At 42.9% G+C, this 26,880-nt stretch overlaps 2 protein-coding genes across 7 annotated transcripts in view; both read left to right on the top strand.

Moving 5' to 3' along the window:
* Positions 1 to 765: 765 nt before the first annotated feature.
* MRPS6 (mitochondrial ribosomal protein S6) overlaps positions 766 to 26,880 on the top strand; it is a 46,454-nt gene continuing 20,339 nt past the window's right edge. The window contains exon 1 of the mRNA XM_061453622.1: positions 766 to 1,088. Within this exon, the coding sequence (XP_061309606.1) occupies positions 1,044 to 1,088 (45 nt within the window). The 5' untranslated portion in view covers positions 766 to 1,043. The remainder of the gene's footprint in view (positions 1,089 to 26,880) is intronic.
* SLC5A3 (solute carrier family 5 member 3) lies at positions 972 to 19,117 on the top strand. Of its 6 annotated transcripts, none has more exons than XM_061453618.1 (4): positions 972 to 1,088; positions 9,475 to 9,745; positions 10,226 to 10,567; positions 14,657 to 19,117. In XM_061453618.1, exon 4 carries the CDS (start codon positions 14,959 to 14,961, stop codon positions 17,098 to 17,100), a length of 2,142 nt encoding a protein of 713 aa, XP_061309602.1. In that variant the 5' UTR covers positions 972 to 1,088; positions 9,475 to 9,745; positions 10,226 to 10,567; positions 14,657 to 14,958; the 3' UTR covers positions 17,101 to 19,117. The 6 variants fall into 6 exon arrangements, with proteins under 6 accessions (XP_061309602.1, XP_061309604.1, XP_061309600.1 ...); XM_061453620.1 differs by having other exon boundaries at positions 9,472 to 9,745; positions 10,397 to 10,567; XM_061453616.1 differs by having other exon boundaries at positions 9,472 to 9,745.

Genomic DNA, 26,880 nt, shown 5'->3' with positions numbered 1-26,880 from the left:
CGCTGGTGTCAGATGTGCTGCTGATAGAGGGCATCTGTGTGCCTGACCTTGATCGCTGCATGGGAGTACAATGCCAAGGGTGCCCACCCACCACTGCCAGCTGGGAAACATTTGCCCAGAAGGTCCCTCACTCCCTCCGGGAGCACACAGGCGCTAAGGTCAGCTATGCAGTTCCACCTCCGCCCCACCAGCCCTCCTCCGAGTCCCAACACCCAGCCCACTTCAGGTGGACCACCTCCACCTTCGCTTGTCAGGGACAACCAAGGCACCGGGCCATAGAAGGTTCTGGAAAAGCTGAGGGTGCCCCACACATGTAGCCCCAGCCTTCCACGGCACCCTCACCTCGCCCTCCACCACAGGGCAGCTTCTGCCTCGCCGTGCAGCCCGCGGCCGCTGCCAGCCCACCCAGGTGCCGGGGGACGATGGCTGCAGGGCCGCGTCCGCCCGCGGCTGGCAGCGAGGCGCAGGGCCCCCTGCGCTGTCCTCCCCCCGCAGCATGTGCGGTCTCGGGTGTGTGTGTGTGCGCGGAGGGGGGAGCGAGGGGGCGGACACAGTGGAAATTTCCACTCCCTGCAGCAGCCACAGCCACCGCCGCGGCGGCGGGAAGGCGGGCGCAGGCCCTGAGCCGCCGCGTGGGGGGGGAGGCGGTGCCTGCGGCGCGGCGCGGCCCGCCCGGCTCAGGCCCGCTCCCCGGCGGCTGGCGTCCCTTTCCCTTTCCCTTCCTCCCTACCGGCCGGCCCCCCCTTCTCCCCGGACCCGGGCGGTGGCAGCCCCACAGCGGGCGGGCGTGTGCACGGCGGAGGCGGCGCTTGGCGCGGAGAGGGGGCGGTGCGGCGGAGCCTGCGCAGCTGCCGGCGCCCTTTAAGCCGCGCCGCCCGCTCGCCCGCCTGGGTGTCTGTGCAGCTTGGGAGCCGCGCGGGCAGGAGCCGTTACCCGTACCGCGCCTCCCTCCTCCGGTTTCCCTCTTCTCTGCATCGCTGCCCCCTCTTCCCCACTCTCTGACCCGCCGCATCCCCGCTCCTTCCGCCACAGCCAGCTCTAAGATGCCCCGCTATGAACTGGCTTTGATCGTGAAAGTCATGCAGAGGGTGAGTGAGGGAGGGGAGACGGGGGGGGGGAGGGTGCCAGGTGGGACCCGGCAGACGCTTTCTCCCTGCCCCCGGCGACCCCTCGGTGTCTTTTCTCGCCACCGCGTGCTGCCCGGTGGAGCACGGGACTGCGTGGCCGGTCCCTTCCCGGGGGCGAGCGCTGCCCTCCCTGGCCTCTCCCTCCGCGCCATGCAGCGGGGCCGCACAAGGCGCCTTGGATCCCCATGTGTCTTTCTTTGCCTTCTCTCCCCTTTCTCTTTTTCCTCCCTACTCCCTTGGAGAGTTTGCTTAGTAGCTGCCCTCGAGCCGCAGTCACCTTCTTTCCCCCCTTCCCGTTTGGTCCGCAGGTAAGCAGATCCCCCGCTGTGCGAAATCGATGCGTTTCTCCCTCTCTTATCCCGCCCTTCCCTCCCTGCCCCTTGCCTGGTGCAGGTCAATTTAGCCCTTTCGTTGTCCCTGTGCGTTGGTGCAGGCAAGTCCCCCTCTCCTCCTGCAGCACCAGCGCTTCCCATTGCCGTGTGCCAGTGCCTCATCTCCCCCCCCTCCCCCAGCACCTGCTATGGCTTTGCTGGGCACCTCGCTAGGTCGCAGCAGCCCCATGCTAGGTCCCCTCTCCTCTGCGAGGCCTTGCGGGGAGCCTCCGTGGGGCAGAGCGAGGGCTTGCTCTGGCAAGCTTCCTCTCACGGGAGGCCAGCTCCAGCCTCTCCGTACCAGAGGAGTCTCGAGAATTAATTATTCCTTATTTTTACTTCCCTGCCGTTGCTAGCACCAGTTGAGCTCTGCTGATATGGCTCCCCGTACCATCCACGGCAAGGGTTGCTAGCCGTTGCCGCTGTCTTTGGTGGCATAATGATAAACCGTGGTGTGAGTGAGGTTATGTGATGCTCTTTTACGAGAGCTGAATCTGTGCAGGGGGTGTGTGCACTTGTGTATAGAAATAATAAAATAGAAGCACCTCTGTGTAGAGGGGACCCTTTATTTGGAAAATAATAGCTGATACCAGCCCTTCTTTGCCACCTTCTCTACCTTTTATCTGCTACTTTCCAGCTTAATATGCAGTGCTGGTGTTGGAATGTAGCAGCACTTCTGCTAGGCTGTAGCCTTCCGATCTGACACATCTGACACAGTGCAGACATGCTTGCTCTTGCATTTAATCTTCATTTAAATGAACATGTGTATCTGTTGTAAAATAGCAGGAAGCTAAATAACTTTGCCGTATTTCTTTTGTAGTTATAGGAGCATGTCTTCATGTGTTATATGTGCTACATCTACTAGTACATTTCCATTCATTTTACATGTACCATCCACATGTCGGGATTGGTTTTTTTTTTTAACTTGGTTTAACTGCAGAAGCTTGTAGTAGACTTCTCAGGTGAGTCCTCTAGTGGAGAAATACAGCAACAGGGAGAAAAAAATCTGGTGACATTGCTGCACCACCTCGCAGAGCAGCATTTGCTCTGACAAAACATGATGCATTTGAACTCGGGTTGTCAACATGTAATTATTTTTTCTTTTTCCCCACACCCCTAGCCATCAGTGTATGAGCCATAGGTAAGGCGTTGAGATGCTTTTTGTGAACATGCTGTTAGTGTGGGAGATGTATTATGCCATGCAGACTCTATAAATGCGGAGCAGGGTAGAAAGTGTAGCAAATATGACATAATGCCAAGATACGAATGAACTGACTACTCGGAAAGGATGTCAGGGAGTGCTTTCTGGTGCAAAGGATCATTCAGGGTTAAGCTTTTAGCTGCAAGATGCTTCTAATAAGCATGGATACAGTCAGGTTTTAACATCTGCAATGTTCTCCTCTGAAGTTTAACTCTAGTATAGTCTTTCCTGATAGATGTATTTTAAGGTGTTCTTTTAGCTCCATGGTTATGTTAAACTGCTTAAGTTTTGGTTCAGGTGTACTGCTGTTTTTAACCTACACCTGTTGTATTCTAGATGCTTTTTTTTTTGTTGTTGTTGCTGTTGACAGTACACCAGATCTAGGTGCTTTTTTTTTTTGTGTGTGTTCCAGTATCTTGCTAGTGCTGCTGCTCTTGTATAATGAGAACACTTGGAAAAAAAATCCTGTAGTGCTTATATGCTTCATGGTGCTGCTGAATCCTGGGAATGGGGTTACTTTAATGACCCCCTTAGCAGTGCATAATCTCAACTGAAATGCTAACTTCAGTTAGCCAAAACATGGGAGACCTGAATATGTGGCTGATAAACCAGTCTGAAATTATGGAGTGACTAAATAACTCCTTCCTTTACAAGTTGGGGAGATCACGTACAGGCCTGAATAAATTGTATTGCTTCTTGACACCAGTGTTTCTCAATGAAGCTACCGCGGGCAAGGTGTTCACTGTCCGGCTGTGTCAGTCCCTCTGTGCGGTGGCTGTGTGCTGCAGTGCCTGCTTTAGTCTGAGGCTTGAGCAAGCGCTGACTCGTCTGTTGGTGTCTGTGGCATCCTTCCTCATCTCTGATAGTTCCCCTGCTTTGCAGGGAGAAGAAAAAAGTAAACTGCTGCTGCTCAGCTTCATTGCCCTTCAGGGCTGTCACTAATTCCTGTGAGCTCCCTGGCAGCTTGAGTGCAAACCTTCTCATAGTTACAGTCTGGTAGACTTTCACGGCTCTCTTCAGAGGCAAACTTTGTGATTCTGTGGGGTTTCCCTTACCCACAATTGTTTTTAATAGTTACCTTGGCATTTTAATAGATCTAGGCAGAATAAATCCCTCAAATTTTTTTTTTTTTTAATAAACTCTGTTCCTTAGCACTGCTTGTGTTCAAGTTGGGGATTCCTCCTCATTCTGTTCCTGCATGTGGTTTCTGTTGTGAGCTGTGGAGCTTGCTGTGCAGCTGATCTCCCTATACAGCTAGCGTCAGCATGGGCACAGGGCAAGCATGACCCCTTGGTCCTGCCTGATGCTATAGTGTCTGCTTGGCAGACTCTTCAGCTTTCCTTTTGTGTCTTAAAAATGCAAGACCCAAAGGCTTGGGGGTAGGGAAAAGCAGCAAAGGGAGAAACTTTTACTTTCCAACTTTGTCATCAGTTGTCTGCATGTAGTTGTCACAAGAGCTTGTGACTTTGTTCTGAAGTCAGAACTGCGCACTCTCTGTCCTGTTGTGTAGGTAGTGTATGAGCAGGTAACTGATTTGCACTAGAAATACTGTATTTGTAAATTGCCTGTGGACAGGGTCCTTGATCAGCAGAGACCCCAGTCAGTGACTCTTAGGAAGACAGTAAGAAAAAAATGTAAAAATAAGAAAGCACTGCAGAATAAATAAAACCCCATACTTCTCTGTGGTATCACTGTATTCAAAGAGTAGTCGCAGTGAGGGCTTGGAGTGTGTTCCTCCATGTGTGAGTATATGGAGGAAATGCTCTGAGAAAATAAAGGTATGAGGCCAGTGAAGTGACAGGAACTTAGAGTGGAAATAATGAATTTTGCCCACGTGTGTGGCTTTCTTAACTCCAACATGCAAATGACAAATAGTAGGGTGAGCTTGGGGAGTTTAATGGCAGACTTGCTATCAGTTTTGTGCAGACATATGTGAACAACATGTTGCCTACCCTCTGGAGCCCGAGTGAAAGACCACAGTTGTGGTGAAGGTAGAGGTGCAAAATGAAGATGCAGCTGTTCATGTTCTAGACTTAACTATTCATAGCAAAAGATGAACTTCTAATTATTTCTGTCTTTCTCCCAGGAGAGTCATCTTTGGCTTTCAGCTGGGGGACTGTGGCAGGGCAGGACCTTCAGCAGGAAAGGGTAGTGACCCGCTAATGCATTAGCAGGAGTTGTGGCTGCCTGGAGAGAGCTTTTCAGAGAGGCTTCCTCTTCCTGCCCTTCTCGTTCTGCCAAAACGCTTTCGAGAGCCCGGGGGAAGGAAGTGTGTGGAGGGGGGGGAGGGAAGGGAAGGAAGAGCTGGAAATGGCTTCCTATTGCTCTGATGCTGTTTTACAGACTGACCACAGGGCGGCAATGCGAGATACCCTCCAAGAAAATTTGGCATCCTGGGGAACCTAGGACAGAAAGAGAAGGTGGCGGTATTTCCGTGCTGCTCTTGGTGCTGCTCGACTCTTGCTAGCGGGGACACCCGTCTTCAACAGAACAACTTTGTAACTAGAACTGAAGTGAATGGACAGTTTGAAAACACTTTATATTCGAGTAATTTGCTAAAAATGAAGCGTATCAATATTTTATTAGTGACATACTCTTCTCCCCCACTTCACCTGTAACAGATGACAAATACATAGTACTGTGTCATAGTCTAAAACCTGATAACCTTGTTTCAGTAAATACTAGACTAGTGGACCCATCCACCCACCTCAGTGCATCTGGGCTCTCAGTTTGACTGGCATGTTCACACAACATAACATGTCTTCAGCATCTGTTTGTTGCCTTTGGAGTGGATTGCCATGTTTCAAAAATTCCCTACCTGCTGTGGAAATCGTTAGCTATTTTAGGAAAGCTAAAGTACTGGGCAGTAGTGTTGCTTGACATCTTGAATATTGCACTTAATTGCTGTGTAGGCAGCTGTAGCAATTGGGCTTTTGATATTGTAGTTGCTAGGAAGAAGTGGGGCAGAATGAGAAGGCAGTGAGCAGGCAGATACTGGTTTTATTTTTTGGTGAACGTACCTGTTCCTGCAGTTGAATTGTACATATTCCCTGCCTCTCTCCTTTACTAAGCAGGTTAAAGTTACACAGAAGTTTTCCGCTGTTTCCTTTGACTTTTTTAGTTGGCTGAAACAGGCTGCTCTTCACAATAGTATGCCTAGCAGGGAGGGACCCTTGTGTTTGGGCTGGTGCTGAGAAGAAGACCAAAGAGTTGGAACTGTAGAAGACGAGACTGGAAGACAGCAAGATCTAGTATTGACTCTGCTTGTAGGATTCAGCTTTTTTTCTGCCTTAAGCATTTCCATAAGAACAACTGGATTTTTAAGTGTGTTATGCAGACAGCATTTCAGAATGATACCCTCTTGGTTGATGTCTGCCTTTTTTTAATCTTAAGACTTGAGAGTGGTCCTTTCCTAAGTTTTTGCTAACTGTGGGATGTGTGCCTGGCTTTGGTTTTGGGGGAGATAGAGGTTTATTCTCTTCTGAAAGATAGCTTAAGCCCTTAAGCAGGTAGTTGACAGTGAGGTGAATTTGGCAAAGGTGTCCAAAGTGAGTACTAAGCTGATGGTAAGAATAACGGACTGGAAAGCCTCTTGGTTTACACTGGCTTCTGCAGTGCATTGAGTGGCGTGCTTCAGTAAGCGTAGGTAATGGGATGCCCTGATTAATTTTGCCACTCTTGCTCCTTATGTTATAGAGCTGCAAGCCTGAGTGCTGAGGCAGGGCTAGGGGCAGGCCCTTGTGTCCATGATGGGGCTGGCAGACTTGGGTGGGATTTGGCTAGCCCCTCTTCTGTGGAAGGAAATGGCAGCTTAACCTTTCAGATAAGACTTCTTGCTCCTGTTGCCTAATTAACAACATGCTCTTCTCTCTTGGCTGTGTATCTCTCATAATTTGTTCACTGTGTATATGTATACATGTGGATGTACCATGTATGTGAACAGGGAGATATAATATAAATCTTTGGCATGCGAGCATATTCTGTCCTTCACCTGTTGGGGGGGGGGGGGGGGGGGGTGTGTGTGTGTGTGTGGAAGGAGAACTTGTGATAAAATAGCATTATTGCTCTCCATTATTGTAAAAAACCTCAAAAGCGACTACTTTTTGAAGATATCAATCATATTGCTTAGAATCAGCTGTTAAATTCAAATATGAATGTATGTGTATGTTTAGTTTCTTCCAATGCATCATACATGTTTGGTAATGATGAAGGTTCTTGCTTTCTTTATGTATTCTTTCAGGAGCTGATTTCTCCAATGCTCTTGTTCCAGAGCCATAATGCTGGCAGTTTCCACCCCAGAATTACTTTGGTTGTGGGTGATTATTGATCTAGTAACTTAGTAGCCTGCTCTGATAAAAAGCAAGATTATTCTTTGATGCACAGCTGCCCAGGCCTCTTCTGTTACAAGTTTTGGCAATTGTTGCTTATGTGGAAGCAGCTGGTTGATAGAGCTGCATATACTAGCCTCTGTGCTGCTTATCCGAGGGCAGCAGGAGTCACTGGGCTGCCCAGTGGATCAGGAGGAATATCACTAGTATAGCATTCTGGTACAGCATTCTGTGTAAGAGCTGATAAGAAGGTGAAAGGGGAAAAAGTACAAGGCAGGACAAATCTGCAAAACATGACTAATTATAGAGGAGTGGAACAGGGAAGATGGGAAGTAAAAATATGGGAAGTAAGGCAAGATCTGTACGAGACAAGGACCTGTAATATGGGAGCATTAGTGCAAATACTGGTGCTGGAAATGAAAGAAAATGCGTCACTGCTTTTGAGAGATGGGAAGGAAAGAAGCAGATAGTGTAAAGGAAGGTTATCAATCCTAGAAATACAATTGTGGGGAACTACATAGAAACTAGCCTGCTTTTTTTTTGGTTCTGTTTTTGTTTAATCCTGGTTTGCCCACTTGCAAGCCAGCCCTTGTGCTTCAGTTATGCAAATACCTATGGAATAATAATTAAAAACAAAGGTACATGCAGAGCATGGATACAGGAAGGGAATGTGTTCAGTGGAGTTGATGTGTTTGAGACTATTAGAATCAATGTTTGCTAGCTTTTAATATAGGTAATTACAAAGCTTGTAGGATAGCACCACTTGTTTTATAGCAAAGATCTTGTTTTGATATCTTAAAATCATCAGGAAGGTGCAGGAGCACCCAGCAGACTAGTCATCTTGGAGGGTCTCGCCAACTGGATCACATCTTTGTACCTTGCAGCTAAAGAAAACCTTCATCTTCAGTAGTGGTGGAGTTTTTGCAACACTTTCTGATGGTGTGCTTCTAACAGGGTGGTAATGTTGGTTCTTGATGTTTGGAACGCTTGATTATATGGTCCCAAATCCTCTACAGAAATGAAATGCTTGCATGTTTATGCTTGATTTACCCATTCTCTTGCTGTTGCTCTTAGTGACTAAGTAATTCATTGAATTAATTTAGGTAAATAGTACTTGCCAGTGGCAGTGAAGTGATCGTGCTTCTGAACTTTAGGTTGCCACAAGAAGGAATTTCAGTCTTTCAGCTCAGTGTCCCTCTGCAGGATCCAGCTTAGTTTGCAAGCTGATGTCTTGGCACACTTACCCGGCAGGGAAATTCTGCCTGACTGCCATCTCCTGAAGGAGACGCCTCTTCCCACCTCTGTTAAATGGCTTGCTTTCCCTGTTTGCTCTGTTGTGCTCTTGGTTACTGTTGACCATGTGCCTTCTCAGTACCCTCTCCTGTTCTGCTTCCAGTTCCTGTGTAGAAGGAAGAATGTCATCTGCAGTTGCAAAGAAAAGCATGGTTCCTGTGCTGAAGGATGGAGCTGCTTGCAGTGGCAACCCGTCTTTGAGCATCTGAGCCTCTGGTGGTGATCTACTTGAGTTATGGCAGAGGCATGAATGATTCTGTTTACCTGCCAGGGAAGAGCAGCCCAGTTCTTCAGCCGTGCTGAGTGGTGGCTGTACTTTCTGCTTTCTTCAGAGAACCCAGATAACATCTGGCACCCATGTGAACAAGCTGATTCTTTGGGCTGACGAGGGGAAGAAAATTACCTATGTGTTTTCTTTAAACTGATAGTCAGTTTATCTTAACCTGATGGACTAGTCTTTCTTAAGACCCAAGTAAGGTAACTACAGTATATCTTGGTAGGCATGGAGAAGATAGTCTTTCTGGTGTCTGTTTATTTAAACAAATAAGAAGGAACTATCTACTTTCTTCTGTCCCCAGCTTAAGTCCCCCCTTTTCCCTTTAGTTGTTTGGAGTTTTTTGGAAGAACAGTGGAAGCAAATAAATCCATTATTCCTGACAGTGCTGGGGACTGACTCACGGCAAAAGAAACCGTTCAAATGTGCATGCCACAGGCAGTGGCAAGAAGTGGCTTGCTGAGATGCTGCTAGTGATGTTAATGGATGAAATAAGCAATCTTCCTCTTGCTTTGCAGTTCAACAGTACTGTAGTTTCTGTTGTGTTTACAGAGTGCTGAATGAGCACTGCCATAAAGCTGCATCCTCTTTCTGCCTTTTTTTTCCCCTCTCTTTAATTTATGACTTGGTGGGAGACCTAAATGGGTATGTACACTTGGGATGGGGGGAAGAATGGTTAAAAACAAAACCAACTACATTGATCTGCTGCTCTAAAACTGACAGTCACAGTGCTCTTCAGCTTCAGTTGGCCTTACAGAGCTCCAGTAACTGCTTCTGTAATAGTAGCATTACATTTTTGACTGGCAAATGCAGTGTTCTATTTCTTCTGCTGAACTGCATGCTGTGAGATTACTTATTTGTCTCATGTCTCCTTCAGCAGTCCTTTAGAAAAGGATCGAGAAGAATGTGTTGAGGAGCAAGCTTCTTTTTCTGATGCTGCAGTTAAATGAAGACCAGGACTGGAGTGATTCCTGATACCTCAGACAAAAAAGTGCACTGTGTGTTCATAACTCCTTTGAGTGACTGACTTGAACCTTGCACCTCAGATTGAACTTTTATGCTAGTGATGATCTATAGAGTTGCCTCTGGGGTACCTGTGTTCTCGAAGGCCAGCAGAAGTGTTGATGCAGCAGAGCACATGTGGCAAACAGGTTAGTCAGGTCATTGCTGGTTTGGGTAACTTGTAAATATGGTACTTTTCTACTTCAGCCTGTTGAGCTCCTGGAAACGCCAGTCCAGACCCTTAACTGAAGTTATTTATTAGATGCTACAGGTCAACTTGTGCCTCTGAGCTTTCCTGCTTCCTGTGACATATGCTGTTTGTCTCAGGTGGGATTCCTGCCCAGCTTTATTCCTTAGCTTCTGGTTTACAAGGGGAAGTCTTGAAACTGTGGTCCTGGATGTTTAGTGCCGTATTCAGCAGCTGCAAGGATGGCCTCTGCTTTCTCAAGGGCGTGTATTACATAAGGACAAGTATCAGTTATTCAGTTATTGTTATCAGTTCAGTTATTTGTATCGGTTATTCCATGAAGGACGTTTGTGCTCCTTTTTTGTATTCTAGAGTGCTGCAGTAAATGGAATGAAGCCTTTTCCTCTTTTTATTTTTTTCCTTTTTTTTTTCTCTGAGATAGGCTACCTCAGAATGCCTTGTGTTTGCTGTGGAGCAGGTAGGAACTCACCTGTGTGTCTGTAGCAGGTAGCCTGCTGTGGAGCAGCCCAGCCAACACACTCAGGGGGTTGGGTGTTGTACAGGCCTGCTCAAGGCATGAGAGATTGTTGGATTGTTGTTGTTTTCTGTGTAGGTGTTGGGCCTGACGATGTGGGTATATTTCTTCCATGCAAGTGAGCTGTCCAATAGGTAACATGCCACCAGCATGAGTTAACATAACCGCTGCTTGAAGGAGGTGGAGAAGAAATCTGTTGCTTCTAAGAAAGAACCTCAAAACTACTTTGAAGTCTAGGAAAACAGTTAAGTATGTATTTTATTTGTTAACAAATAGTAGCAGTGGACGCTCCTGTGTGATATGTGGGCATTTGCATCCTCAAAATAACCCTTAAAACGTTTGCCATTGAGACTGATTTTTTTTTTTTTTTTAACTGCAAAAGAAGAGGAAAGTCAACTGAGAAACTTCCCATCTGCTGAGAAGAGAAATACACTAAGCAGAAAAAAAATAGTTGCTTTAGGGCTGGAGCAGTTAGATTCTGGCATGCTTAAAGACCTGTTTTATTAGAAAAGCACTGTGGAGAAAGTTTTCCTTTAAAACAGTCATAAAAATTTCTCCTAAAAATCCCACCCTAAATCTGGTTCGCATTATCTGATATCTCTTCAGGGAATTGCTTGAGACTTTTTTTTATTATAGGACAGGCTGCCCATTGGAGAGACATATGCATTGTTTCACCAGAGCTGTAGCCCTCTATCTTCAGACAAGAGGGAAGCACATTGTTTTGTGTCTTTGATATGATCCAGCCAGAAAACAGCCTTAGGGGAAAAAAAAAAATCAGTCCTTGGCAGCAGTGCAGTCTTTCTGTCTTTTTTGTTTTCTGTCAGTGCCACAATGTAATGCTGTTCTAATAACTTGAGATTAAACTCGCATGGGGCGTCTCAAAAGTCCTTCTTAAGACTTGAGGTCATAACTTGCTGAAAGTTCAGAGGGACGAGTCTCATTTTTGTAATGAAAAAAGTTCCAGGGTTATTTTAGAATTAGGTCTAATAAGAAACTGGTACAAGAAGCTACTTTAGTACAGTAATTTAGTGACAGTGCAGCAGATTTGTAGCAGCTACTGAAAACTTTCCACCTTCCTGCTCAAGCAAGCTGAACCCTGCAAAATTCAGATGTTGATTACAAAGGTGATGTTTCGGGTTCCTGTAGGCTGATCATTTCAAATGCATGGTCTGGCTGTGCCTTGAGGTGGAAATGCTCAAGAACTTCATGTATTGTTTATCTGGGTTAGAATGAGCCCATTGTAGTTTGGCAAAGTATCCTAATTGAGAAATGTCACAATTTATTCAAGGGCAGCTGCATCTAATACTTGCCCACTTTTTGGTGGGGTATAACATGCTTGTAGTAGTTCTACTATGGGCTTGGTACCTCTTGTATCAAATAGATGTAGTTTTAACAAATTTTTTTTAATTTATGTATGTTACAGTATAATATATTTTTGCAAGGTCATTGGTTAACATACAGGGGAGATAGTGGAAAGTGAACTTAAGTTCAAGTCTAACATTTTCCAGTAACGGTCCCGTATCTGAAGGGGGCCTATAGGGATGCTGGAGTGGGACTCTTTTTAGGGACTGTAGTGACAGGACAAGGGGTAACGGGTTAAAACTTAAACAGGGGAAGTTTAGGTTGGATATAAGGAAGAAATTCTTTCCTGTTAGGGTGGTGAGGCACTGGAATGGGTTGCCCAGGGAGGTTTTGAATGCTCCATCCCTGGCAGTGTTCAAGGCCAGGTTGGACGAGGCCTTGGGTGATATGATTTAGCGTTAGGTGTCCCTGCCCACGGCAGGGGGGTTGGAACTAGATGATCTTAAGGAATAGAAGAGGGAAAATACCAATTATTACTATTTCCATAGTTTGCCCATTCCGATTTTCTATGTGGTACTTTTCCTTCTTTCCAGTTTGAGGAAGGTATCTTCCCCTTTCTTTAAAATACTTATAGTTTAAATATAAACATTGCAGTGTAGTTGCATTTGAAAACTTTGCTGAATATAGTAAAAGATGCAGAACTATTAAAGTGTTACTCAAAAGTGCTCAAAACGAAGAATAGTACATTATACTTGTATCTGATCATGTCATATGATCTGAAGTGTTCATAACTTTGTATTGGATTAAACTAATAGACCATTTAACTACCACTTCATTTGTGGATGAGGGTAAATGTGAATCCTTCTGTGTAAGGATTTAAAATACATCTGTGGTTTGAGGCTTATGAACATGATAAATTTAGCACACTACTGTAATCAGTCCGTGCTGTGCCATGTCTCTGTAGTCTCTCTTTATTGGCTATAACTTCTGCAGAATGAATATCTATTCTCATGTGGGTTTGTGGTGGTGGTGGGGAACCCTTGTTATCTTTTTTGATTCTGAACTATTCTTGAAAATAGCCAGCTTATATGAATACCATGAATGTGAATTTCTCAAGGCTGAAGTTGTGGTTTGCTGTAAGCTGTTTCAAAAATACATTTTTCTTAATGAGAAGTGCACATTCTTGCATCAGCACTGTTGCTGCCTTTAGTAATGCACAAAGTAAGGTGGGGGGGGGATGTCTGCATTTTCAGCCTTGACTGTAGTTTTTATTGTGGTCTCTCTGAGAATTTGTAATGTTTTTATTTGCTCTATTTTTTTTTTTAACATAACGAATATGCTGCAGGGATGCTGAACAAGAGCCCACCCAAATACTAGAATGTTACATGATTGTTTTAGTTAATCATAGATGAATTAATAAGGAAATGAGAGCTGCCACATAGTGCTAAAGCACTTCTACAACTGAAGTGGAAGGGGGGATGCCTGAAGCTGTTGCTTGTAAGACTTCTAAGGCTGGCAGACCTTATGGTCAGAAAAAAGATTCAGTGCAGTGATTTTATTGTATTTATTTTTTGTGCCTATATTACTTTTACCAGTGGGTGGGAAAGAGGAATGGAGTCAGACCCTGTTCCTTACTCTTCTGTAATCTTCTGTAATAATCTTGAATACTAAAGGTTTGAGTTCTGATTTTTAGACTAAATGAGTTCTTTGCTTTGGTCTTCCCATTGTTGTGCACATTTGGTGTAGGAAGCAGAAAGATCTTATGTCCAGCACTCTCTAAACCCATAAAGGTTTGGGTGTATACAGCCAGGACAGGTGTATATAGGTAGAGTATACTTCCCAACATGTAGAAGGAGATAGGATTATCCTGTCTTCATAGCAGAAGCAGGACCTACTGTGCAGCTCTTCAGTGCCTCTTCCTCTCCAACCTGTTTGGTTGTCTGCTAGCAAGTCATATTATCCCCTTCCATCCTTTGAGCACTTCAGACCTACTTGCTGAAGTGAATGCCTGTTTCCTGACATGCTTTGGTAGAATTGGGTGTGATTGAGGGTTCAGGGCTGGAGTGGCAGGGTATGCTTTGCCTCGAAACTCTCTACCTCTGATGTTAGTGATCCGATTAGTGCTTGGATACACACAGTTAATGCTGGGAACTGTTTCCTGGCATCCTAGCAACTGTGACTGCTACAAAATCTATCCGGTTCTCTCCCATGTGCGTAGGGTGCTCCCCAGAAATGCTGAAACCATGCAGGCGTGAACATCAAAATGCTCACAGCAGACAAATACCCTTAAGCCAGATGTCAGGCATTGTTTTGATTTTGCCCTTTGTTTGAATGGGACTTTTTCTTCACCTAGATTACATGGGATATTGTATGAAGAGCTTTCAGAGTAAAATGTAAGTCATCTGTACTCCAGACAGGTCCAAGCTCATCTGAATAACCTAGAATTTTTATTTTTTTTTTTCAGCTGATCTTAAATACACATTGTGTTTTTGACAGTATTGCAACTTCACTTTGATTTTTAGCTCTAGCAGCCAGCTGGTGTCTCAAATGCATGCATGTGATGCCAGGATCTATGCAGATTTGCGGGATGCAGTGCTAGAGCAATACAAAAAATGACTAGCCAGGTTAATGCTCCTTAGTGGCTGTTTTTTGTTTGGTTTTTATTTCGCTAAGATTGCTTGAAAGAGGAAGGGCTATTTAATGACTTGAGAAGTAGACTTGTGAGACTCTAAAGAAAAATGAAATATATTTCTGTTCCTTGCGTTGTGGGGAATTTGGGTCATTTTATACTCCAGAATTGCTGCGTCCCTTAAAGTACTTGTAAACATTAAAGTTGACTAGCAAAAGGCATTGCTGTTTAGTTCTACAACTATTTAATTATGTCTGTTATGGATTGCATAAATACAGCAGAAAATATAAGGGGGAAAAAATCTGTGGTGTTCAGTCATTGTTTTACTCGACTTCAAATTTTTTCTCATTACTTCATGAAATTCTTCTCTAATTCAATCTTTGTCTTTTGTCTTTGCTGCCTTGCAGGGTTGGTACAGTAGGCCTCACTAAACTTAGCTGCAACTAAGAATTTCTCCTACATCAACTGAGTTAAGGCTGATGCTCTTGTGGAATGTGGATTAAAAGTGCGTGCTAAGTTCCAAATTTCCATTTGAGAAGCGGAGAAAGTAAATGTACCACAACCACCAGCATCAGGACAGCAAACCAAGGGACAAAGAATTTGATCCACAGTGTTGATATATGTTAACTGGTTCACGTGTTGCTTAAAAGACATTTGCTGGGGGGCGAGAAGTGGACATCAGCTGTGCGAAGGCATTTTGTTTACAAAAATGAGGGCTTCTTTGGAAACAGCAGACATTGCCATTGTGGTGCTGTACTTCGTGCTTGTAATGTGCATAGGTTTTTTTGCCATGTGGAAATACAATCGGAGCACCGTAAGTGGCTACTTTTTGGCAGGGCGTTCTATGACCTGGGTAGCTATTGGTGCATCTTTATTTGTGAGCAATATTGGAAGCGAACATTTCATTGGGCTCGCAGGATCCGGAGCGGCGAGTGGATTTGCAGTAGGTGCATGGGAATTCAACGCCTTAATGCTTTTGCAGCTTTTAGGATGGGTCTTCGTCCCAGTCTACATCCGGTCGGGAGTATACACCATGCCTGAATACTTGTCCAAGCGTTTTGGAGGGCATAGAATTCAAATATATTTTGCAGCATTGTCTCTAATTCTTTATATCTTCACCAAACTCTCAGTTGACTTGTATTCAGGGGCACTTTTTATTCAAGAATCGCTGGGGTGGAACCTCTATTTGTCAGTTATCCTCCTTATTGGAATGACCGCGCTGTTGACTGTGACTGGAGGTCTTGTGGCTGTCATCTACACAGACACGCTTCAAGCTCTGCTTATGATTATTGGTGCCCTCACACTTATGATCATAAGTATTATGGAGGTTGGTGGGTTTGAAGAAGTTAAAAGAAGGTACATGTTAGCATCGCCAAATATTACGTCTATCTTGTTAACCTACAACATTTCCAATACCAATTCCTGCAATGTTGACCCAAAGCCTGATGCTCTTAAAATGTTGCGTGAGCCAACAGATGAAGATATTCCCTGGCCTGGATTTCTGTTGGGACAGACTCCAGCTTCTGTCTGGTACTGGTGTGCCGATCAAGTCATAGTTCAGAGAGTTTTAGCTGCAAAAAACATTGCTCATGCCAAAGGATCCACTCTGATGGCAGGCTTCTTGAAGTTGCTGCCGATGTTTATTATAGTTGTCCCAGGAATGATTTCACGAATACTGTTTGCAGATGATATTGCCTGCATTAACCCGGAACACTGTTTTCAAGTCTGCGGGAGCAGAGCGGGATGCTCTAACATTGCCTACCCACGTTTGGTGATGAAACTTGTGCCGGTTGGTCTGAGAGGACTGATGATGGCTGTGATGATTGCTGCACTGATGAGTGACTTGGACTCTATATTCAACAGTGCCAGCACCATATTCACACTCGATGTCTACAAGCTCATTCGGAAGAGCGCAACATCTAGAGAACTGATGATTGTAGGAAGAGTCTTTGTCGCGTTCATGGTAGTTATAAGCATTGCCTGGGTCCCGATAATTGTAGAAATGCAAGGTGGTCAGATGTACCTTTATATCCAAGAGGTAGCAGACTACTTGACCCCACCAGTGGCTGCTCTGTTTCTTATGGGTATCTTTTGGAAACGCTGCAATGAGCAGGGGGCTTTCTATGGTGGAATGGCTGGGTTTGTTCTTGGAGCGATCCGGTTGATACTGGCATTTATCTATCGTGCTCCTGAGTGTAACCAGCCAGATACTAGGCCAAGCTTTATCAAAAACATCCATTACATGTATGTTGCGACAACTCTGTTCTGGATCACTGGGATTGTGACCTTTGTAGTAAGCCTCCTCACACCTCCACCTACAAAGGAGCAGGTTCGGACAACCACTTTCTGGGCTGTGAAAAACAGGAATGTGAAAGAGAGCGCTGCAAAGGGGGAGCTGTACAAAGTGCAAGAAAAGAGCATCCTCAAGTGCAATGAAAACGCTAACCATATAATTCCAAACGGCAAATCGGAAGAAAATATTAAAAATATTAAGCCGGAGGATATCAATCTTCTGGTTACTTGCAGAGATGACAGCAACCCGGTGATTTCTGTGAGTCACTCTGAAGTCGAGACACCAGTTGATTGTTATTCGAATGGACAAGCAGCTTTGATGGGGGAGAAAAAGCATGAGGAAGAGACTGATGAGAGAGAGAGACATTTGAAATTCATAGATTGGTTCTGTGGCTTTAAAAGTAAAAACATGAACAAGAGAGCTGTTCGGGAGATGGAGGAAGAGACTGTTTGTTTACAAATGCTGGAAGAGACTCCAAAAGTTAAACTATTACTAAATACTGGACTGGTCTGTGTCTGTTCGCTTGGAATATTCATGTTTGTCTATTTCTCTTTGTGAGTGAATAGTAAACTTTTAAGGGTATGGCTAAACATACAGAAGGTCTCTAGAGATTTTTTTGTTTTAATTTTTTTCTTTTCAAATAACACAACTGCAACCCAGGCATTGTTTACGCTATAATTGTAAGATCAACTCAATTTTAGCCTATTTAGAGACCATTTGAGATATGTTGTCCTATCTCTGCTGAAAGCAGAGCCTGTTGTGTCGTCTTTTCCCCCTTTTGACTTTTTCCTTTTTTTTCCTATTTGCAGTACTAACCTTTTGTCTTTTCCATGTACATGTGTATAAACATACCAAAGGTGGCTGCGTTTGAAGTCAGGCAGTTACATAGCTCAGTCAGCATTAAGATAACATATCATTTGCTGATGTATAAAATCTAAATGATTAAAGCTGTGTTGAAAGATTTTTAAATGTAGGGCTGTGATGCACATCATGGTGTAGTTGTTCTTTGTAACATAGCTAAATTACCTTGGCCAACTTGGCACTCTTTAATTTTGTTCACTGCTTCTAGGTTTTGTTAGTTGTGTTTTGTTTTTTATGTTTTTAGTTTCTCATTTCTCTCATAGTAACAACAGAAAGATATTTTGTCTCATCTTGTAGCACTTAAACCTTGATAGCTGTTAGTAGCTTTCTGTCTTTTTTCCTCTGTAAGAGTATCCACTGTAAATTCCATTACTGAAAAGTTGCTGTATTTAAAAAAAAAAGACAAAAAAGAAAAACCAAACCAAAAATCTTGGAGACGACAGACGGGCAATGGAGAAGGGGGAAAGGAAAAAAAGAGATACTCTTTGGTTAGGTTTTGTAGTATGTTGAAATACAAGAGCGTTTATCCAGCCTCCTCAATGTCCAAACCTTTAGCACACAATTAGGGTTAGCCTCTTTCTAGAAGAAAAAAATCTCTGCATAGGTTCTACCACATGAGGAAAAGAACTGTGCGACTTGGCATGTCTTCAGTTTGGTAAGCACACTGTAAAATAACTTCTCTGCTGTGTATGTGTAGAAGGGCAATATGCTGCCTTTCAACAGGACAATACTTTGCATCCCTGCCATTTTAGAAGGGCAACACTGTGCATCCCTACCATTGCTGCACGCTGAGTCTAAGGGAAGAAAACCAAGTGGGAAGACAAGAGGCAGGGGAACTGAGGGAAGGTACTGGAAGTGGTCCTTATTTTCCAGAGTCCTTTTGCCTCATGTCTTTTCCCACTTCCTCTTTCTACCTATCAGACTTTTGTTTTTTTTTCTGAAGGAATGACTCCTGAGGGATTCTGTGTCAGGAGATAAGGAGCATGTGCAATTGTAATCTGTGTCAGCAATTGAGGTCTGCACACGATTCTTCAGATAAAAGTGAAACTTTTCCCAGGCAATCACAGGTGATCAGTAGGTGTAGAGATGCTGAGATTCTTTTCTTCTGAAGGTTGGATGCCCAAGGCAGGGATGAATGGTTTCCAGGTGTGGAGGATGTGTGTGCAGTAGGTTGGTGGAGCTTAGCAGACCACAAGGTCCACTTCTCCTTGGTAAAGCAGGAGAATGTGTTGCTGTCCGTGGTGTTCTTGCCCTTACACTAAACCAAGTCAGGACCTGTTTTTGGGTGCAGAGGCCAGTTGACAGTGTGTGGCTGCACTTGTGGTAGTAAACTCCCTTATCCTCCATGACGGAATAGTCATATTCAGGCTTCCTGTGAAAATGATTCCTCTAGTTGTCTTTGCTCCAGAAGTTGTCTGGGGATTTGTGAGAGCATGACCTGGCTAGGCCAGAAACACGGTATGAGGGACCATGCTGATTCTTCAGCAGCATTGATTCAAGGTTCCAGCAATGTTTCCTTGGCACATACAAAAGAACCAATCCCTGTGGGTGAAATGGTTATGTTGTGATGGAATTCGGGTGCATTCTGCCTTTGTCTGCTGGAGAAAATTTGCTTTCCAGTACAGTGGTGCTGTAAGCTGCAGGCTGTCCAAATAGCTTTTAGTAGTATCATGTATAATACATATTTTCAGATAAAATTACTAACTTCCATTTTTGGGGGGGTTTTCTTTGGTGCATTTTTTTTGGGGGGGGGGGTGTTTGTTTGTTTGTTTGTTCGTTTTGGTGTTTATTTTTAAATCAACTGAATCCCGGTCATTCCAAAACTTTAAACAGAGGCCAAGATGCCCTGCCTTTCTTAGCTTTCAGTTGTTGCTGCTGGAAAGCAGACTGTTCTTAACTGGAAATACTGGAATAAGTGTAGGAGTGCAGTTGCAATATATGTAGAAGAGGAGAGTTGCCATACTTGTCTTGGTGTTAACAGCAGTGTGACAAGACACATTGTCTTACGGTTTGTGTGGCTGGCTTCATTCAGAAAAAGTATTTTAAATTGTTTGTAATGGTAAAGTATGTGAAATGGGTAGTGGCATCTCAAGTTGCTTCATTAGTAGGCTGAGTCGGGAAGGACAGTACTGTTAGAAAGCTGTAAAACACAGTTGATTATTATTTTATTTTTTTTTCCTATGCTGGATAAAGTAACCTAGGGCAATTGATTTTAGTGGGACGAAAAATAACTTGTGGAGGGTAAAGATAAGTCTCAGTCCAACAATATCTTCTTGAGAAGGCTGGGATCTGGCTAATATGCCTAATTTGGCACAGGAAAAGAGACTCATGTAGCAGGCACTGTCCCTTAGTAACTTGGCATGTCTTTCTTTTAGCAGCTGGTACTTGGATTTTCTAGACCAGTCCTTTCTGCTCTCAGTACTAACAAATGCATTGCCACCTAACCTGTGAAGCCAGGTTAGCTCAGGGACCCTTATGCTTGGCTGCTGGTGCTTCATCTGCGCTTGCTTTTTTCCCAGGGTGCCTTACATGGTCATGAAGCTGAAGGCATGGCTTTTATAGCCACCTGAGGAGTGGTTTGCTTATAATGGCTTTTCCCAGCTTGTTTATCCTCCTCTCTGCCCCCTCAAGTCATTTGCTTTTTTAAAAGAGAATACTGTTTAAAGAGTTAACATACAGGATGCCAGTATCCTGTTCAGTGTAACTGCAGTCAGATCCATGGTGAAGTTATCCTTTGACAGTGGTAGGGAGTCAACACCCCTTCATAAATGTTACAGTGCAACCTTTGACTGTTGAATCCAAGATACTCCATCTTCCAGTTAATGTCTTCTTACTTTTGCTAAAGTAACAAGTTGCTGCATTAATCACAGTGGCAATTGGCAGTCAGTCAGGATCTTAATAAAGTAATACTTTGCATCCCCCCCATCTTTAGACCGATTATTGTGAGGAAGCTTTTAAGCAAATTATTTCTCCAATGCTTTTTCAGTCATTTAAAAATGTTTCTATGCTACTCTCTGCCTAATGCCAGCCTCTTCAGTCTTGCTGTTTTCATGTCTTAGATGTTATAGAACTTGCTAATGTTTTTTGCAGAGTATAACCACTTAATAAAATGCCTTTAATAGAAAAAAAACATATATATATGAAAATATATATATGTAAGGTTTCAAGCAAACTGTCTTTTGGTAAGCAAGTACCTTGCCCTGTGTTATGGACCTTAGCTTAAGAAGTTGCTTGAGGATTTTTTTTTTTATAGCGTAAACATGCCTTTGCTCATCTTCTGATCATGATCTACATGGAAGAGATGTTAATCCAGGTTAATGTTTTGGTATGAAGACCAACTTTTTGGTCCAGTAAAACTACAAAGTGTCTCCCATAATGGACAATCAATTTCATGAATTCTAATGCCTGGCTGCCTCCTTGGTGGGACTGGCTAGTCATGCAGGGTTAGATCCAGGAGGACACATGCTTCTGTCTTGTAGCAGCTGGTTTATTTATTGCCTTGAGCTTAGAATTATGTCTTGAAAAACTTATTTTGGAGTGACACCTTTTTTTGTTACTTTCCTTAACTTATTTTTCTGTTATTTGAATTTTCTCCCAGAAATTTGTTAGAAGCCTTTTATTTGAAAGAGAGGCTTCTTGAGAAGCTTTGGGAGGCTGTTCTTATTTAACTTTTTTTTTAAAGGACTGATTTGATGCTATTCTCTGCCAAAGTTTAGGTTGGTTTTTTTTGTTTTTTTTTTTTCCTTTTAGCTTTTACTAGAACCTGAAAGGAAACAGTGAGAGATTGTAAGAAATTAAAATGGCCTTCAGTATACCGCTTGTGTATTTTCTACTTCTCCACTTCTGTGTTCCCCTTTCCACCCTAATCCCAGAAGGTCCAGCATGAAAGTTCTGATGCAAGTCATGAGCGTACTGTAACTGAGTAGTGGAAAGGATTTCCCACAAGGTTACAGTGTAGTGGGGAGAGCCATCAAAGGATCTCTGTGCGAGCACTTAAAGCAGAAGATGCTTACAACTTTAAAACTTACAGCTTTATTTTTTTTATATATATATTTTTTTAAATCCTAAGATAAAGGAGGTGTTGGGAGATGCTCCCTTTCAGAGAACAGGATGCATGGAAGAAGTTGGAGTTGCTAAGCTCTAGCTTTCTTGAGGAAATCTTTGGATTTAGCATGTACAGTGAAGCAAAATACTCATCTGTTAATTTGGTATTCTGTATGTTCTGTGCCCTTAAATGTAATTGTTTTGAAAATAAAACTAACCTTGTTATGTGGTGTTAAAAAGCAGATGTGTGTGCAATGGTTTAATTTTTTTTTAAGAAAATGTTTGTATATAATTAAATGGTTTAATGTGCTTTAATTGGCCTAAGGTAAAGAGTAGTCCTAGAATGTAAACATATATAATTAGGATTTCTGATTTCACTGTGAGATCTCTGAACTCTCTTGTTTTGCAAAGTGGTTTGTTTTGTTTACAAAACACTTTCTGTTGTTTCTTTTATGGTGTTGGTTTAAAGGCATTTGCTTCTCTTCTAATATTCATGATATAGTGACATCTGGTGACACTTAGCATTATCAGTTTCACTGTGTAAAGTCAGACACTTTGAGCAAAAATGGTAATGATATGACAATTCTCTGTGTCTATGAATACACGTTTTTAAATGAGGTGGTTATAAAAATAGTTGCTGTGCAAAATGTTAGTAGTCTTCTTCTTCAAGAAGAAAGCAAATTTTCTAATATCACTAGAGCAGTCTCTTCATTCATCTTATTTTTAAAGCACAGTGTCAGAGTGATGCTGCTTTACCTTTATCTCTGATATAATGTTTTTTTAGGTATCTGTGAAGTACTTTTATTTTTTGTTGCTGTTGTATTTTTCTGCAGATTTTATATAAAATACCAGTTAATGAACTGCCTTTTTGGTGTTGTTTTTTTTGTTTGTTTTGTGTTTTTTTTGGTGTTTTTTTTTTTACCAACTAAACTAATTTCAGACCAAAACCAAATGATATCATAGAGCATTTGAAACCTGCATTTTTTCCTTGTATCTTGTGTTTTGGTTGGTTTGTTTTTGTTTTAATAAGCCAAATGGGCATGTAGATAAGATCGCTATAATGGATCCAGGTCTCTTTTGGTAAAGTGTTATTCAAAGGTCTGTTAAGATCTTATAAGACAATATACTGAAAAAAATTACTGTAGTAGGAATATAGATTTAGAAGTGTTACTGAGATTAATACAGCTTAAGTATATTGTAAGTTGCTACTGTCCTTAATGACAAGCTTTTTGTCATAGAAACAATGTATGATAAATTAATTTTGGTCTAGTGTATAGAATTATCATATTGCTATAAATCTTTGAAGTAAATCTGATGCAAAAATTTCATAGTTAGCATTGCTGGCCCTGTGTATACTGTTCTTTGTATACTGTATGCATATTATTTTGCCTACTGCATTAGTCTTCAAACTAAAACTCTTATTAGAGAGTATTTGGATACTTCAGACTGTGTTTCTTGCAGTTTACATTCCTTTACCATGGCATTTTGTCCTGTCTAAAAGTATTGTATGGAAATGTTTAAAACTTCTGTACAAAGTTTCAATAAAAATAGAGAAAAAAATCCAAACAACAACAGAATAGATATTTGTGAAGCTATTTTGGAGAGCCTGTCTCTAATTGTCATAGCTGTTCTTACTTTTATAGTAAGCCTCACATCCCTATGTATAAAGATACTTTCCATTTTCCCCCATTATTAAAAGGCGTACCTCTTGAAGCAGGGTGTGGGTATCTGGGTAGGAAGCCCCCCCGAACAAACTAGATTCTTTAAAGCTGCAAGAAGAACTTAGGGAATCCAAAATATGGGTGCAGCGTTTGTCTGCAAAAATCTGAGGCCAGCTTATGTTCTGGGAAGGTGGGACTGGGGTAGGCTGGACTAATCGTTCTACACACTGAAGCTGGCAGGGCAAGGTTAGCTGAAGCGCCCTGGAGAGCAGCAGCTTGCATGCAAAACAAAATAGGAGTGAACCCTCATTTAGCAGGGCAGCCTTGCTGGTTATTGTGCAAAATTATGATTTAGTTTTTTCTTCCTTCACCGCTACCCTCTTCTTTAAATGCCCTGTTCAGCTGCTGCCTGAGCAACCTTGAATAGGACAGGCACCTTCTTAGTTAGTTGCGGAGTGTCTTTAAATACCTCCAGTTGTACTTTGCTGTCCCTCTGGGGCTGCCCCAGCTTGAATGCCTCAGTGTCTGTCTTGTGTTTTATTTCTCACTGTGATCTAGAAATCAGTCCTGGTGCCTAAGTCCTCAGAGAAGCCTGTGCCAGCAGTCATGCTCTGAGAATGTGTGTGATGCTGTCTTTTCCCTTGTAGGAAGAACTTATAGTAGTCGGTGCTTAGCCTTTGGGGAGGGAAGGGTACCTTTTCACTGTCTGAAAAAGATTAAAACCTTGACACATGTAAGCAAAGAACATGAGTCTTCCACTACCTTCTCCCTGTTGTACCTGTTCCCCCATAAGAACGTCTTTGAACCAACAGCCATGGAAAGCATGGTGTGAATCATGCCTTATTCATTGTCCAGCGGCAGGCCTGGTGTTAAATCACCTGTGCATTGGGAATTAAAATGTACTTTTAGATACAGGATGTTAGCAAAAACAGTGAGAAGGACCTTAAACCCAGCTTTTCAGCAACAGAGGAAATGTTGCATTCATCAAAGTTATTCTTGGCATTATCTTTCTTTGCTGCTGTGTTGTAAAATAAAAGTGGAAGCTTTGCTGTTTGAAGGAATGGATAAAAAAATGGCTTTGGAGAGGAAACTTTGGATTTGGGATAGAAAAATAAGCAGTTTTTCTGCCTGCAGACTTGGTTTGGATTTGTGATTTCCAGGAGGAAATGGGACTCCTGTGTTTTCATTAGTTAGCTGTTAATTAATTGGCTAATTAGTCTATTAGGTGATTAGTCAGTGAGCGGCTTTCCATTTCATTGATTTTAAAAGAGGTTCAGGAAGCCTCTTTGTCACCAGCTGCTTCTGTTTGTATTAGTAAAGACTCTGTCAGTCCCCAATTCACTGATGTTTGAGACATTATGGTTTTGGGTGTGGAGTCCTGGCCCAGGCAAGCTGTGGGTGGGTTCAATGAATGCTGCAGCAGCATTTATTTTGAGGGTTCACTGAAAAAACCCAAGGAGGTGGTGGTAATGAGTACTCTTTGCCTGCTGGCTCTCAAGTGAATTCTCCCTCCTTGGATGTGGCTGTCCCAGTTTGTCCTGTGCGTGTTCTTGCACCAGGAAAGTGAACAAGCCAGGCGGTTTCAGCTCTCTGCTTTCTTCCTCCCTGTCTAGCAAAAACTGGGTTCTATTTAGGAATTGGCTTTTTTGATTTTACTTTTTTTAATGTGTTTGTAGACTTACAGGAATAAGGTGATGATTTGGCTTCATGGTTGTGGGGTAACTTGAATTTGTTAGCAACTCTTTTTAATACTGAACCTTGAAACTAGTTTTGTAAATTAGCTTTGAGTATCCCTGTATGCGTGCTGTGGTATACAGGAGAATTTGAGCAAGAAATTGCCAAGGTTCACTTTCACTTCTGCATACCAGTTGGTAAAACCAGTGTGACTTCCATCTTAAACACTGTTCATTTGGTTTGGAGCCAAAGGTAGTTACTTTTCTGCAAAAGTGTGAGGATTTAAAAGTTATGGCTGCTGTTCTCACCACACTCTTTGGAAAGTCTGTTTTTTTTTTTTGTTTGTTTGTTTTTTGTGTGTGTGTGGGTTGGTTTTGGTTTGGGTTGGTTTTTTATTCATTTATTTTTTAATTTTTTCTTGCTAACCATGGTCAGCTTTTTCTTAGGCCTGACTCTTTGTTATTCTATAGAATTAAGCGTGATGTGTGTAACAGTTACGTGTTAAGAACCAGATCTGTAGTCCTTAGAAGATATTTTTCATTGAAGGGAGCTTTTCATTGGCTTAGATTAGTCTGGATAGTGCTAGTTGGTACATCCTGTGGAGTACTGGGACTTGGCTGGGATGTATCCTGACGCCTGACTGCCACAATGGATACTTTAGGCAATGTTACTCCAAAGGCTGGACTATTGCTCATGCTCCAAGGCTGGAATCCTCCAACCCGGAGAACGTAAAAATTAACTGTGTTTGGCCTTTATAGCTGTGACTCAAAGTAGTGTTTGTCTTCTGGAAGCCAAGCAGTGCCCTTTTCCTTTGCTGCTACTGAGATTTCCCCCAGCTACAGAGGTGTGTACAAGCTGATTTGAAAAATGCTGAATGTGCCCAAAACAATTTACACTGGAAGAACCTCTGTTTGGAGCTGCGTGCACGTGTGCCATGTTGAACAAGGGGTTATTCCCTGTGGGAAAAGTACCAGGCTCAGTATCATGTGTCAAGGAGGTGACTTGGGTTGTGAGCTCCAGTCATGCATACCTTTCACAACACACCAAAGCCCTTCTCCTTGGTAATACCACTGTCTTTATCCCTGCAGCATCCAGGGAACCAAATAGTAACAGCAGTGTGACAGTGATTTGATTCATGTTGCTTCCCTGACTTACAGAGAAGCTAGTGAATGGAGGTGCCAGGCAGCTGAAGGGGTGAGGAGCTCTGCGTTCAGGCAACCTTTTCCTGTCAAACACTTGGGGTAAGGGGTTGATGGGCTTCAGTTTCCCTTGGAAATAGCAGCCATCACTCTCGGGCCCTTTCTGACAGTAAGTCTTCCAAGCTGGTGTTAAGTACGTGGGTGAATAGAAAAGCTTAAAATAAGCTGATGAGAGAAAATAGTAGGGAAGCCATGCACAGAGTGTGGAGATGGAAACAAGGCTGAGTTAGAGGGGAGAGATTGAAAGGAAGAACATATTTGAGATATTACTGAGAATTAAAATTCTTACTTAAAATTAGTCTTGATAAATTCCATAGTATAGGTGACATTCTTGAGAAGTAAGCTTCCAAATTTTAAGTGCCAACTTAATTCTTGTATGCCACTTGAACTTGTTGGACGTGTTATTTTTCATCCACAGTTTGTTTTCATGGGAATTACATCATAGTGAACATCTTACTATGTAAAATTGCACCACAAAACCTCTTACCCAGAGGATGCATAACCAGCTTTCTCAAGAAAGCAGTAAACTATAACAGTCAACTGTAATACTGGAATATGCGGAGGAAGAAAGAGCAACTTCTAACCACTGTGGTGGTAAAAATCCTCAATATTTCTAAAAGCACTGTTAGGCACTGGATTTCTCTTTTAAACTTGTCTAAGGATGACAGTGCAAATCTTGATTAGTCTTGACTGTGCAGTTAAGTCTAGGCTTTATATGTTCCTTTCCTTATGTCAGGGTCTTCTGAATGTGGATCTGTGAGGCCGGGCACTTGCAGTCCAAATGAAGGGAAATTTGGAGAAGTCAGAGCTAGCAGCTCATTGTTTGGGGAGAGGAATTGATGACCTGAATTAGCAAACTGCAAGCATGTATCCCTCACAGTGTGCTCAGGAAGAGGTTT

This window comes from Pezoporus flaviventris, unplaced genomic scaffold (assembly GCF_033815535.1).
Source record: "Pezoporus flaviventris isolate CSIRO_AGI_PZ_B2104156 unplaced genomic scaffold, CSIRO_AGI_Pfla_v1 ptg000015l, whole genome shotgun sequence".
Classification (NCBI taxonomy): Eukaryota; Metazoa; Chordata; class Aves; order Psittaciformes; family Psittacidae; genus Pezoporus; species Pezoporus flaviventris.
The sequence above is the reverse complement of the archived record's forward strand: the minus strand, read 5'-3'. Positions and strand labels throughout refer to the sequence as shown.

What these genes read in the sequence shown, in the direction of transcription:
- SLC5A3 (XM_061453617.1), top strand. Translation starts at nt 14,959, where the DNA reads ATGAGGGCTTCTTTGGAAACAGCAGACATTGCCATTGTGGTGCTGTAC.